The sequence below is a fragment of the Anolis carolinensis genome, chromosome 2, assembly GCF_035594765.1.
Source record: "Anolis carolinensis isolate JA03-04 chromosome 2, rAnoCar3.1.pri, whole genome shotgun sequence".
Classification (NCBI taxonomy): domain Eukaryota; kingdom Metazoa; phylum Chordata; class Lepidosauria; order Squamata; family Dactyloidae; genus Anolis; species Anolis carolinensis.
Genome location: NC_085842.1, coordinates 143,848,805 through 143,861,939, shown reverse-complemented (window position 1 = coordinate 143,861,939; position 13,135 = coordinate 143,848,805). Strand labels below are relative to the sequence as shown.

Sequence of the window (13,135 nt, the reverse complement as noted above, 5' to 3'; positions counted from 1 at the left end):
CCCCATCTACACTATCCATATAATGCAGTTTAATCTATATGAATCTACTCTGACCATATAATGCAGTTACAAACATATGGCAGTGTAGACGGGGTCTCAGATGGATGGAAGCTGTGGTGTATTTACTCCTTGAAATCATGCCGTTCAAACTGCAAATCTCTCCATGATAGAAACAGGTCTAGGTGTTCTTAAAGCTGCATGAAGTTATATGAGTTATTACATTCAGAAAATCATTATATTACACTATTTATTGTCATATTTCAGTTGTAGCTCAGGTTCAACAAAAGAGTTAATTTCTTATGCCTCTCAGTAAACAATGTGTGTCAATAAAACCTATTTGTATGAGAAGTGTATATTAACATGTAGAACATGTTATAGTTTCATCTGCAGAAAAGATCAAATATGTATTGTCTATTAATATTCAGGCTCTCATGATGCCAGAGTCACAAGGTAAAGATTTAATTTGGATTTTGAAAGGAGTGGAAACTTCAGTGCTCACTATGTAACCAGTCTGTTTGATAAATTATGCACTGAAGAACTCATTAACAATGCATTTCTCAGTTTGGCTAATGAGACTAATTGCATTGGATGTACTGTTTCAACTGTGAAGTCATATTTGTTTTATTGAAAACTTCAGCTCAACAAAGATTACTATTAGTAAAGGATGAGTAAGTCTCAAGTGAAATACAAATATGTGAATGCATGTATATACCTCTGAAATGCAACATTTTTCCTTTCTTAGTTCTGCGATGTTTATTTAAGGATGCATTTAATTCTGGAGGAAAGAAATGTGACTTTGAATCTAATATTTTGTATTTTAGCCTATACATTTGGCTTACCACTGTTGGAAAGAAGCCTTGAGTATTTTTTTTCTCTTTCACGTTAATCCACATTTTGGTAAAACACATGGGAAAAATAGCAGGATTGACACATTATTATACAAAAAGGTCCTTGGCACTGCAAGCAAGCTCCTGGCTTTTCAGAAATTCTTGACTAATGACAGAAATAGAGGGAAAGTATCTAATAAAGACTGATAAATCAGCTGAAATAAAGTCTTTGCCAAGGATCACGTTGTAGGGCAGTGTTGCTATTTAGGACTTATCTAGTTAGCTTAATAGCAGGGCGGAAAACTATGGAATGTGTTTGGAGAGCAGTCAGGCTTCATCAAAGAAACCAAGTGTATTCTTGAAAACCAATGGATCTAACTTGGGCATATTTGTGCATGCTTCTGCTCTGGCACAAAGGAACAGGTTCTATATCAGACAGATAGCAAGGGATCTCAGATCAAGTATCAAAGTAAATGCTAGAGCTGACATAATACAGAACCCATTAACTGCTTAGAAGTTTCCCTAGTGTACTCAATGAAGTCACAATGACTTTAATAATTATGTTTTGTGAAACAGGAGAAAAGAGGCTGTAGATATAATTTTCTTGTAAATTGTTGAGAGAATCACAATAATTATGAGTATTTTCTCAAGGGTTTTGTAATCTGCCCATATTTGTGAGAGTTCCGCTTTTCCAACTGAAATAACTATTTATTGAGATTTTGGTAAGAGTTTTGAAGAGCACAGGCAGTCCCTGAGTGACAAACATCCAACTTACAAATAACTTATAGTTAAGAACGGGGACGAAAACAGGAAGTGAGAGAAATCTATCCATCAAAATGGAAATTCACTCCTGAAAGAGGTACCATGGGGAAAAGATGTCTCCTGTGAAGCTTCCTCACTAATCCTGTTTCCACAAGAAGCCAATTTTATTTTCAAAATCCAATTATGACAGGGACAGAAAGTGAGGTGAAATCTTCTGAATGGGCACAGACAGCAAAACAAACATCACAGGGATGTTCACCCTTTCCTAATAGTAAAGGTAAAGGTTTCCCCTGACATTAAGTCCAGTTGTGTCCGACTCTGGGGGTTGGTGTTCATCTCCATTTCTAAGCTTAAGAGCCGGTGTTGTCCATAGACACCTCCAAGGTATTGTGGCCGGCATGACTGCATGGAGCGCCGTTACCTTCCCGCCAGAGCGGTACCTATTGATCTACTCACATTTGCATGTTTTCGAACTGCTAGGTTGGCAGAAGCTGGAGCTGACAGTGGGCACTCACTCCACTCCCCTGATTCAAACCTGTGACCTTTCAGTCTGCAAGTTCAGCAGCTCAGCGCTTTAGTACTCCCAGGGACTCCTCACCCTTCCCTATGCTATGCTATCCTAAACATATACATACATACATATCTATCTACACACACAGATACATATAAACACACACATATAGGCTGGAGTTACTTTAAAAATTACCTGTTCCAACTTATATACACATTCATCTTAAGAACAAACTTACAGAACCTATCTTGTTCATAACTTGGAGATTTCCTGTAATAAAAAAAATCTCATGGAGACTGATCACATTTGATCAGCTGAACAATGAGAAAGAAGTACAGGGGAAATTTTCAGTTGTAGATTATGCATTACAAGTTCAGAGTTTCCAAAGCTTGCTTATTTAGAAAAGATCTAAAATTATTTTGCAAACCTAGATGATTCACAAATTATTCAGCATGTGATGATTTGACTGTAATTATTCAGCATGTTCTTAGTTGTTGTTCTTACTATTACAGTATGAAGTGTACACCCATCTCTTTTCCCTGCACACACTGATAAGCACTATTAAATTGCTATTTTTGAAGAATTAAAATGACACTTACAGAATATGATCGTCCTGAGAGATTGGAGATTTTTACAACTTCAGCAACATTCACACTCAGACACACCAGATCTGCAAGAGAACCAAGAAGGGAGAGGGGAGACATTGAGTAATTAGGCTTGTTCCTATTCCTTTGCCTTGACTGGAAAATTGTCATATTCTCCAAAAGCAACAATGCCCCATGTTCTTTATCTATAACAGTGGTTCTCAACCTGTGGGTCCCCAGGTGTTTTGGCCTTCAACTCTCCCAGAAATCCCAGCCAGTTTACCAGCTGTTAGGATTTCTGGGAGTTGAAGGCCAAAACACCTGGGGACCGATAGGTTGAGAACCACTGTTCTATAAGCATATCTAAGCTGGTTCAATTATAGCAAAACAGACCCATAGAAGCTCATGAGCTTGTCTGGCCATTCTCCAAATACAACTTTTTTTTGTTTTTACCTCTGGAAGAGCATACTTTGCTAGTTTGAAGTAAAATGGCCATGCAGACCAGAAGCTGGCTAAGAACCTGTAAAACCTTGTGAAGCACACACTTCGCTTAGGGTTCAACATACACAAGTACTATGTGATTGTTTGAGTGTATACACAAATGGGACATCCTCCTAGAAGTAGGATCCAGTCTGGGGATGGGACAAACTCCCTGATGAAATCTATATTCACTCCAGATCTAAGAACAATGTGACACCTACAGAACAAAAATAGAAAGTTGACAGGCAAACAACCACCATGTCAATCCCTCTTCCATAGCAAATTACTTGCATTTTATGGACTCTACATTGGTAAAATTTAGAAACATAGCCATAGATTCTATAGCACCTTTGTAAGTGAGTGAAAGAAGTTAGTAGTATACATGTTTTTAAACTAAAGTCTACTTCATCTGATGCATGAAGTTAAGTGCCTAGAAACATATCTTTATATTAATGTGCAGGTTGTATTTGTGAATAGCAAGAGAGATGCAGAATTTGTGAGTGATGAGGTGACCAAAGAGCCCTTATGAGGTTTGGAATTAACTACGGCTATTATATGTGTATTCTGCCAGGAAACCATTGTCTGTTCAGCCCAGAGTTGATGGACTGGAGTTTGTGAATTCTTTCAGTTAGTTTCAAAGGTGCTGCAAGATTCCTTTGCAGATGGACACTATGTGCTTCTTTGAATTATTCCAAAATGAAATTGACATCTCAGTCACGGCTTTTTTATTGTTGCAGCAGCATGTTTCTTATCCATGGAGAGAAGAGACCACAAGTCACTTCCCTTCATGTAGATTATTCCTTCTTCTTTCATTGCTTAGGAAAGCATACACTGAAGCTGCCTCAATAGAACTTCAGTACAAAACTAATCAAATAAAGTATTTTTTTCACCTGTAAAACTCCAAGTCTCGAACATTAAATGCTAGAAAACTGGAACAAAAGCTGACCAATCATGCATGCCTACCCCACGCCCACCAGAGTCTTTACCTTCAATTTCATTTGAGGGTATGGCTTTCATAATCAAGCCTGTGGATCGCACAGAAACTGACTCATCCTTTTCACGGTTACTCAGCAAGACCTTGAAAAAAAACAACCCAGGATATCAACTACCAATATCTTGCATGGTGCATTAATTCGTAATAGAAATAATAAATCAGCTAGCCAAGTTGTGACCAATATAAACCCTCTCTATTTGTTTATAGCTTCCTTGGTTCTTCACAAATGTCCCAAGCTATGTAGTTTATAGATAACATGATGACTTTTTAATTTTCTTGTAAGATTTTAAAAGAAAAACAACATCTTTTGGGCCTAATGTAGGTTTCAGTGGGTGATTCAAATTGCAGTATACCCAAAGCATCCCATTTGCTTTATACAGTGTAGTCACATATGTGATTATTAGAAGAATATAAACAAGAAATGGGAACAATGTCATTATGTACAAAAGAGAACACAGAAAGAATAAGATAAAGACCCACATTACAAAATGAGTTCAATGCTTCTTCCAACTCTTTTTGTTCCAAGTACAGCTACTGTTTCTCCTTTGCAAAGAGGACAATTTCCAAAAGACTCTCTAGTAGAGATGCAACCATTGCTTCACCTCTTTAGTTAGGAATATAGAGTAAGGCTTCTTAAACCTTTCACTTGTGATCTCTTTCCAACCGAGAAGTTTTTATGTGACCCTGGGCATATAGGCAAATAAAATAGATCTAAAAGTCGATCATTTACTAATAACAAATCAGAATTTGCAAGGCTTGCTAAACATCCTGATTTTCCTTTTTTGTTGAGTACAGCTGAAGTATTTACTGCAGAGTCCACTAAACATTGAATGTTTTTATAGATTCACGTAATGTTTAAAACAGCCACTACGTGGTATTCAAACACCTCTTTACTGTTGCCTAAATTGTTGTGACCCCAAACACTAAATTTGGGGTTGGGATCCACAGTGCTGCAGAGTACACTTCCAGCATAAACACATACAGTAGAACCCCGGTTAACCGAGCTCCAGTTAACCAAGGCTCTGGGTTATCCGAGGCGCCGCCGGGGGCACCCCTCCTTCTCCCTCTCCTCTTGAGTTCGAGAGATGGAGAGGGAGAGGGAGAAGGAAGCCCCCCTCGGTCACTGCTGCCTAGCAATGCTCGCGGGGTGCTTCTCGTCAGGCCTTTACTGAAGGAAAGGCTTTCCCCTTCCCTTCAGTAAAGGCGCTGGGCCGGGCCTCCCTCTTATCCAAGAGATCCGGCTATCCGAGGCGCAGCCCACCCGTTTAACTTGGATAAGCGGGGCTCTACTTTATGTTGAACTGGGGACGAAAAGCAGTATTGGAGGAAGGTAAAGTGAATGGAGTCAGTAGCAGGTGATGGAAATGTTGAATTATTTTATCTCATGAACCACTTCCCTGCTGGTAATCCTTACTTTGGAAGCAAGTGGTTACAGCTGGAGTCCTCTGGACCCCAAGAGAATGAGTGAAAAATAAAATGACAACATGGTATCACTTCTCTATTCCAGTGATGAGAGGTACTAACACATTATGCCAGCATTCTAAGCTCAGTTATTGGTGGGAGTAGAACAATATTTTGCTCGAACTCTATGCTGGTTCCCAGAACAAGTTTGTTCTTATCCACACATTGTAATCTATCTCACCTTTTTATATAAGAGTGTAAGATCTGTGCCAGGAACCTCTGTGGTTGGTTTCTTTTTCACTGGGAGGCTATCTGGAAGAGAAGGTGGCACAGATTTGGTGACATTGTTATTTCCAGTAGGAGAGAGGATAACATGCATGACAGATGGAGAGAAACAGATTGATGGAAAACATACAGTGATTTGAAAACATTTCCCCATTATAATATTTATTTTATTTATTTATTTACAGTATTTATATTCCGCCCTTCTCACCCCGAAGGGGACTCAGGGTTATAACACACACAGGGCAAACATTCAATGCCCATAAACACATCAAACAGAGACTGAGAGACACACGCAGAGGCAAGTTAACCTTCTTCTGAGGGAATGTTCGATTCTGGCCACAGGGGGGAGCAGCTGCTTCATCATCCACACTGACGGCACTTCCTCATTCCAGGTCGTAAATTAGTTAATCTTGCCTCCCCACTTATAAGTGGTACCTTATCTCCTACTTGATAGATGCAACTATCTTTCGGGTTGCTAGGTCAGCAACGAGCAGGGGCTATTTTTTATTTTTAATTGACGGGTGCTCACCCCGCCACGGGCTGGCTCGAACTCATGACCTCATGGTCAGAGAGATTTAAGGCAGCTGCTCAACAGCTGCGCCACAGCCCGGCCCACTTGACAATATTGTTATAACTGGTAATTTTGTTCCTTTGGGGGAGAGTGGGTGATAGGTGCTGATTGTCCTGTTATTGTCAAATTCTAAAAGTAATAAATGATGTTTTTTTCCTTTGTGCCTGATTGTTTTAAACAGCACTTTGTGTAACTTGTGTAGGGACCCTATGTGAACCTTTATATACATGTATTATTTATTATTTATTTATTTACAGTATTTATATTCCGCCCTTCTCAACCCGAAGGGGACTCAGGGCGGATCACATTATACACACATAGGGCAAACATTCAATGCCCATAAACACATCAAACAGAGACCGAGACAGACAGACGCAGAGGCAAGTTAACCTTTTCCTGAGGGGATGTTCGATTCTGGTCACGGGGGGAGCAGCTGCTTCATCATCCACTCTGACAGCACTTCCTCATTCCAGGTCGTAAATTAGTTAAACTTGCCTCCCCACTTTTTTTATAAGTGGTACCTTATTTCCTACTTGATAGATGCAACTATCTTTCGGGTTGCCAGGTCAGCAACGAGCAGGGGCTATTTTTTATTTTTAATTGACGGGTGCTCACCCCGCCACGGGCTGACCTCGAACTCATGACCTCATGGTCAGAGTGATTTATTGCAGCTGCTCAACAGCCTGCGCCACAGCCCGGCCCCAGTAAGAGGGGGGGGGGGGGGGAAGAGACAGTCACTGAGTTTGATGGCTCCAGTCATCACAGAAGAGCACACACCTCAAGGAAAAGCACCTGCAGCCAGTTTAGTAGCTGACCTTTCCTCAGCCTTTCATCTGTTGATGCACAGCTTGGCTGAAGACACATGACACCAATTATAAAGACTGTTGTATTTGAGAAGGAAACAAACTTCAATAGATAGGAAGCCCTAAAGGGAAACACAGACCTGAGGGTGGGTTGAATTCTTCAAGCATTATATTCAATTCAATGAGGAAAATGTCCTCAGCTGGTTCTAAAGTTGCATTACTGAAGAAAAGCTGAAAAGCAGAAAAGTAGCTTTCAGAACACACTTCCTTCTAACTGGGTGAAATATTGCCAGCGATTTTTTAAAAAGTTCCATTTGATAACAAATGTTACAATGCTTCAAGAATAGAAAGAGGACACTGACCTTTACTGCATAGACTTGGAAGAAGACTGGCTGTAAACCGAGACGTAAATAGTATGCAATTACATCAGTGATGAACAGATCAGATGCTGAAGCTTTGCTTGGAGAAATTGGCTGCATGGGATCAAATACAGTTGGGCTGGGTCAGTCTGAAAATATGAAAAACTCTGCTTTTCCTAGCAGGTGCTAAGTAAACAAGAATGTGGAAGGCTATCTATTAATTATTCCCATGCCTCATTCTGTAGCTATAACACTACTGAAGACAGCAAAACAGTATTTGCCATTGCAATTCTTTATCTTATTTTTTTACAAATTATTTAGGATGCATCTACACTGTAGAATTAATGCAGTTTAATACCATTTTAACTGCCTTGGCTTAATGCTATGGAATCAAGGGGGGTTGTGGTGAGGTGAGGGAACCTGCACTCTGGGAGAGATGATTTTGTAAAACTACAACTCCGTTCATGGGCAGTTCATGGCTGCAATAATATAGTAATTTCAAATGAGGTCCATCATTTTGAATCACCTTGCACATTTGTACCAGTTTGGTATGTACAAACCCTACATGTCAAACTAGGGAACTTGTAGGGACTATGAAAGTTCTCCAGTTCCCATGCACTATGAAATAGCTGCTGCGATTGCTGGGAGTCCATTTCCTGGTATCCCAAGAAGCAGCTTGAGATCCCACCCATCCTCTGCATGATTCATCTCTGGTGTGAGGGGGAATTGTAACAGGGACCCCATTTCAGCCTATCACAATGGAGACTGATCATGGGCGGGGCTGGGAAGATCAATCTGGGGCTGACTGATGGAATCCTGTCAACTGCAGCAGCAGCTGCTGTCAAGTAAGTGGAGATTGGTGAGCAGGAATTGGTCTGAGCATCATGATGTAGCCACTTAATTATGGTGGTTATGCATTCCTCAACAGGATGATGGTCAACACATTTTAAAATTTAAAGAGGTAGAGATCTTAAAAATAATGATTAGCATATTTACCATTTTAATCTAACATTATCTTTGCACATAATTTAATAAGTAAATAAAATAGCCATATTTTGAAAACAATAAAAATGCTACACACCACTGGTCTGTGATACACAGCACATCTACGTAGTGAAGTCACTACTAAAGGAGTAATGTTATGCACGGTGAACAGTTATCTCAGATCACATTACCTTTGTAAGATGACTTATTTATGCCTTGAATATTTTTTAAAAGAAACTCATCGCAAGAAATTACTTTTGTGTAAGCAGTTATGCCTAAACTTTGATTTATCAAACTTTGGTTTAGGTTGAAGTTCTGGAAGCCCTGTTCCTGGTTGTCATTACAATCTCATTTGTGTTTCAATATTTCTGGCCAAGTCATGGAAGCACTGCTGTTTTCATTTGGTATCTGAAGAACATGCCAAAAGGCCTCACTGTGGTTTATAAGGCGTACAAGCAAAAGAAAGGGCTCCTTCCTACCATGGTGGCCAGCTTTGGAATCATGTGACAGAGGGTGTTAATGTTGCTCTCGTACCATGGGTCAGCTCTTCCAAGATAAGCAGCCAACTCACAAAGCTCTGTCTGGTCAGGCAGAGCATATTCCTAGAATAAGAAGATACAAGATATGTTCAACACCACACAGGTTTGGATTCATTCAAAACACAGGACAGTTGCAAAAGAGACATGACACACACAGCCCAACACAATCTAGCCATGCCTTCTTCTGCAAGCCTCTGAGCTACTCACCTCAGCAGGGGAAGTGGTGGGTTGTTCCTCCGCAACAGGCACATAGTAAAACTCCACTTTTAGCCTCCGTGTAAGAAAAGTTCGTCTGCTCTCGCGCTTCCTGTGAATGAGGAAAGGGGTGGGGAACTGCTGTTTGTATTTGGGTCTTTGTTATTTCATCTCATCTAGCACAGGCTGGTGGGTCCCCTTTTGTTGGATACTTAAGCATGAAGCATTTAGACAGACACAAAACTGGTATGTTGGAAACAATTTCATTCTCTAGCCAGGAGGGGGGAGAATTGTTTCCCACAGAACACTTCTGAATATGTCTTCTCTACTCTTCTCTCAATTATATAATCAATTTCAGTTTGACAAAGATGTGTTATTTCCCATTATATACCTTTTCTTAATCATAACATGATGGCCTGCAAGAATGAGAAATTTCTGCAGAGTTCTGAAGAGTTTTTTTCTGCTTTAATGAGGAAACTCCAGTTCAGGTTAGTGAGAAACTGACTGTTCAGGTCAACCTGATCCTGTAGCTGGAACACTTCCCTTGACACAAAACATTTTTACTTAGAAGTAAGAAGGACTTTCACCTAATCACCACTGGGTAAAGACCTAGCTTCACTTCCCCCTTCACCCCATTAATATGACTCAAATGGTCTAGGTGGCGAACCTTTCCTCGATGTCTGTAGGAAATTGACCAGAATCACTGATTCAAATTAAAAAATAAATACATAAAGACAATAGGGAAATCAGGGAAGAGTAGTAGATACTTTGAAAACAGAGAAATTAACAGATTTGCTAACATTTTTAACACTAAAGAGGAAGATGCTCACAACATGCATCAAATAATTTAAACACTCAGCATTTTGACAGTAGGTAAGGTGATCCAAAAACAAATCACTAAAGGGAGCCTTGCTAAGAAGGCCCACTTACCATGTCAAGGGATAAAAAATCCTTATGAAAACAAATGTGCTAACAAAAAAGGAAGACATTTGGTTATTGTGTACCTTAAAGGCATTTCTGACTTATGGCTGTCCTAATGCAAACCTATCACAGCATTTTCTTGGCAGAGTTTACTCTGGCCTTGCCTTCCTCTGAGGCACTGAGAAAGAGCTTTGCTTAAGGTCACCCAGCGGGTTTTGTGGCTCACCAAGAATTCAAACCCTAGTCTGCCAATGTCCTAGTCCAACAATCAAACCATTATACAATGCTGGCTCTCTTGAAGATGTCTCTAGCTTCCTGTTTTGTAGAGCGGGGAAGATGTGTAGGTGATTATGCAGAGCTGCAAGTTGCTCTCTTCAATTTTCTTAAATAGATGGATTTTAGAGTGACAGATCTGCATTATCCTTACCTCAAGGAATAGTATGCCTGGGCAAGGCGCCCCAACACTCTATCATCACCCAGCACCAAGACACGAGCGGTGTGCAGTCTCTTCATCGGGGCCAGAGGTTCCATGGTACTACAACCAGATTTCCGGTGCAGCTTCTCAGTTGGCTTTGTCTCTTGCCCACTGCAGCCACTCTGTAGGAAAGATAAGCTATCCAGAGAAGTTCCCTTCTTTTTCATGCATCCCTTTCTCTGGAGCCGGGAGCGCTCAGCCTCAGCAGTGCAGATTTCATTACTTGGCATGGCCAGATCTCGTTCAATTCCACTGTCATTGGAGAGCACAGAGAAACGTGTATGCTCACAGTAGTCGTACTCTGACAGCAGGTCTTGGAATTCAAAGCTATCGAGTTCTGGGTTCAGAGAATCCTGTTCACAGGACTGACTTGGTGAACGAAGAAACAGCACCAGCTCCTTCCCTAAAATGTGGAGATTGGTTTGAGGTTTTCTAAAGACTATCACAAAACTAAAAGCACAGCATTATGCAATGTGGAACTAGAATAGCGATAAAGGAATACGGTTTTCCACCCCTATCCCCCAACTGCCTATGCCAAGTTATTGTGAGCCGTGGATGCAGCAGCTGTAAATGGAATGCAGATTACCTCCTGATGCTAAAACACTTTTAACAATGAACAAAAATGTCCTTGGGGAAACATATTATCTCTTTCCTGGGATCATACTATTTCAAACAAGAAGTTGCTCCTTGCAGCATAAGGAGGAGGAAGGAAAGGGAAGAAAACAAAAGAAATGGGTCTATATCTTTAAGACTGGTTTGTATTTTTGAATGACCTTCATAGATACAAACCCACTTTTTGGATGTAGTTATCACACAAAGAGATTCTTTTATATCAACAAAACCTCAAATGAAAATATGAACCGATCTATCTTAAAGGTGCTGCTACATTTTCCCTCCTTCTTCCTTCCACCTTTTTAAACTACTTAAAAGCAACATAAATATTCTAAAGGTGTTGGGTACTATCTGATCTTGGAAGCTAAGCAGAGTGAACCCTGATTAGAATTTGGATGGGAGACTACCCATGGATGAATACCAGGTGCTGTAAGTTATATTTCAGTGGAAAGAACTGGCAAAACCACCTCTGAGTACTCCTTGCCTAAGGAAAACTTATAAAATTCATGGGGTTGACAGAAGTTCAAGGCACTTAAACACACACACAATTTCAAAAACACAAGTAGACAATTGCAGGTTTATCTGTTTCTCCATGAAAAAAAGCAATCTTTGAATATAAACCTAGCATACAAGTGCATTCTTGTTGAGCCCATATACTCTACTTAGTGTCCACAATAATTTTTCACTCCTGAAATAAACCTGTATTGCCAAACAGATTGGCACAGGTATAAGAAGCTGAGGCACTCCCAATGTTTCAGATCAGGTCCCAGACTATTCAGTGACCAATGGTAAGAGATTGTGTGAGTTAGGAAAGTCTAGTGGGGGAGCATATATTCCCTATCCCATCCAGACGAATGGTGGCTGTAAGCTATGGTCCATGTCATTTTTTGGACACTCACAAAGCTGGTCTTCATCCTTCCACAAGTGAAAACTGATCCTTGGATTGGGCAAAGGGATGCCAGAGCTTCTCTCTACTTCATCCTTCTGCACATCTGTGGGACATAGAGACGTTCTTGTTAATCTACTCATTTGGGAGTGTACTGTGGGTAGCAGCCAGCAAAAACAGACAAATACACTGGAGATGGGTCTGTATGTCTTGAGGAACAACTGCTGTTCACTTGCCCTGCATGAACACTCAGCTCACTGTTACAGAGCTAATAGAGAAAAGGTTAAGAGCATCCAGCCAGTGGCTAATCCTTCAAAATTTGTTTTTATATGTTGAAATATTTTATTTCAATACTGGTTTAATCTTATAGTCATGATCTTCCTGTATTTTTGATGGTACACCATCCAGAGAACTCAACAATTTAAAAGTAAGATACACAGCAAATAAGCAGGGTTTTTTTTAAGGAATATGACCAGCAACAGTTTCAGCAAGTCAGATAGAAGAGACCCAAATTGATCAGAAATGCACATTTTGACATTATCTTTTATGTTGAAAATGAAATTCACGTTTTGGTTAGGCCAGTTGCCAAGAACAAACAAATAAAAATTCACACATCCTGATTGTGGGTTTTTTTCTGGTTAACATTGCATCATTTAATTTTGGTTCTTAATGTTTTTTGCAATTTTATGTCCAAATGCTCTCTTATATTCTTTTTTTTAAAAAAATTAATAAATAAGTGGCACATTTTGATTTATTTTTCTGTTTTATGATGTGAATGATGACATTGTGGATATGTCCAGTCCCCTCATAGCCCATTTTGCAATCCTCACATGATATCCTGTTTCTGTTTCAATTTTCAGTAGAGTCACAGTGATCAAGTGTAATGAAGCTATTACGATGTCGGTTTCCAAAACCCAATCTGGCCTTTCTAGACAATCTATTCCAG

The 13,135-nt window shown here is 40.0% G+C and overlaps 1 protein-coding gene across 2 annotated transcripts in view; it reads right to left on the bottom strand.

The window, feature by feature from the left end:
* The window catches only part of pik3r6 (phosphoinositide-3-kinase regulatory subunit 6), a 51,680-nt gene that overhangs the window by 6,582 nt on the left and 31,963 nt on the right, over positions 1-13,135 (bottom strand). For both annotated transcript variants that reach the window (XM_062970715.1, XM_016991284.2), the window contains exons 11-19: positions 12,203-12,295; positions 10,644-11,094; positions 9,308-9,407; positions 9,041-9,163; positions 7,581-7,691; positions 7,359-7,449; positions 5,801-5,871; positions 4,151-4,241; positions 2,700-2,770 (exon numbers count right to left, since the gene is read on the bottom strand). In XM_062970715.1, coding sequence (XP_062826785.1) covers positions 2,700-2,770; positions 4,151-4,241; positions 5,801-5,871; positions 7,359-7,449; positions 7,581-7,691; positions 9,041-9,163; positions 9,308-9,407; positions 10,644-11,094; positions 12,203-12,295 — 1,202 coding nt within the window. The remainder of the gene's footprint in view (positions 1-2,699; positions 2,771-4,150; positions 4,242-5,800; positions 5,872-7,358; positions 7,450-7,580; positions 7,692-9,040; positions 9,164-9,307; positions 9,408-10,643; positions 11,095-12,202; positions 12,296-13,135) is intronic.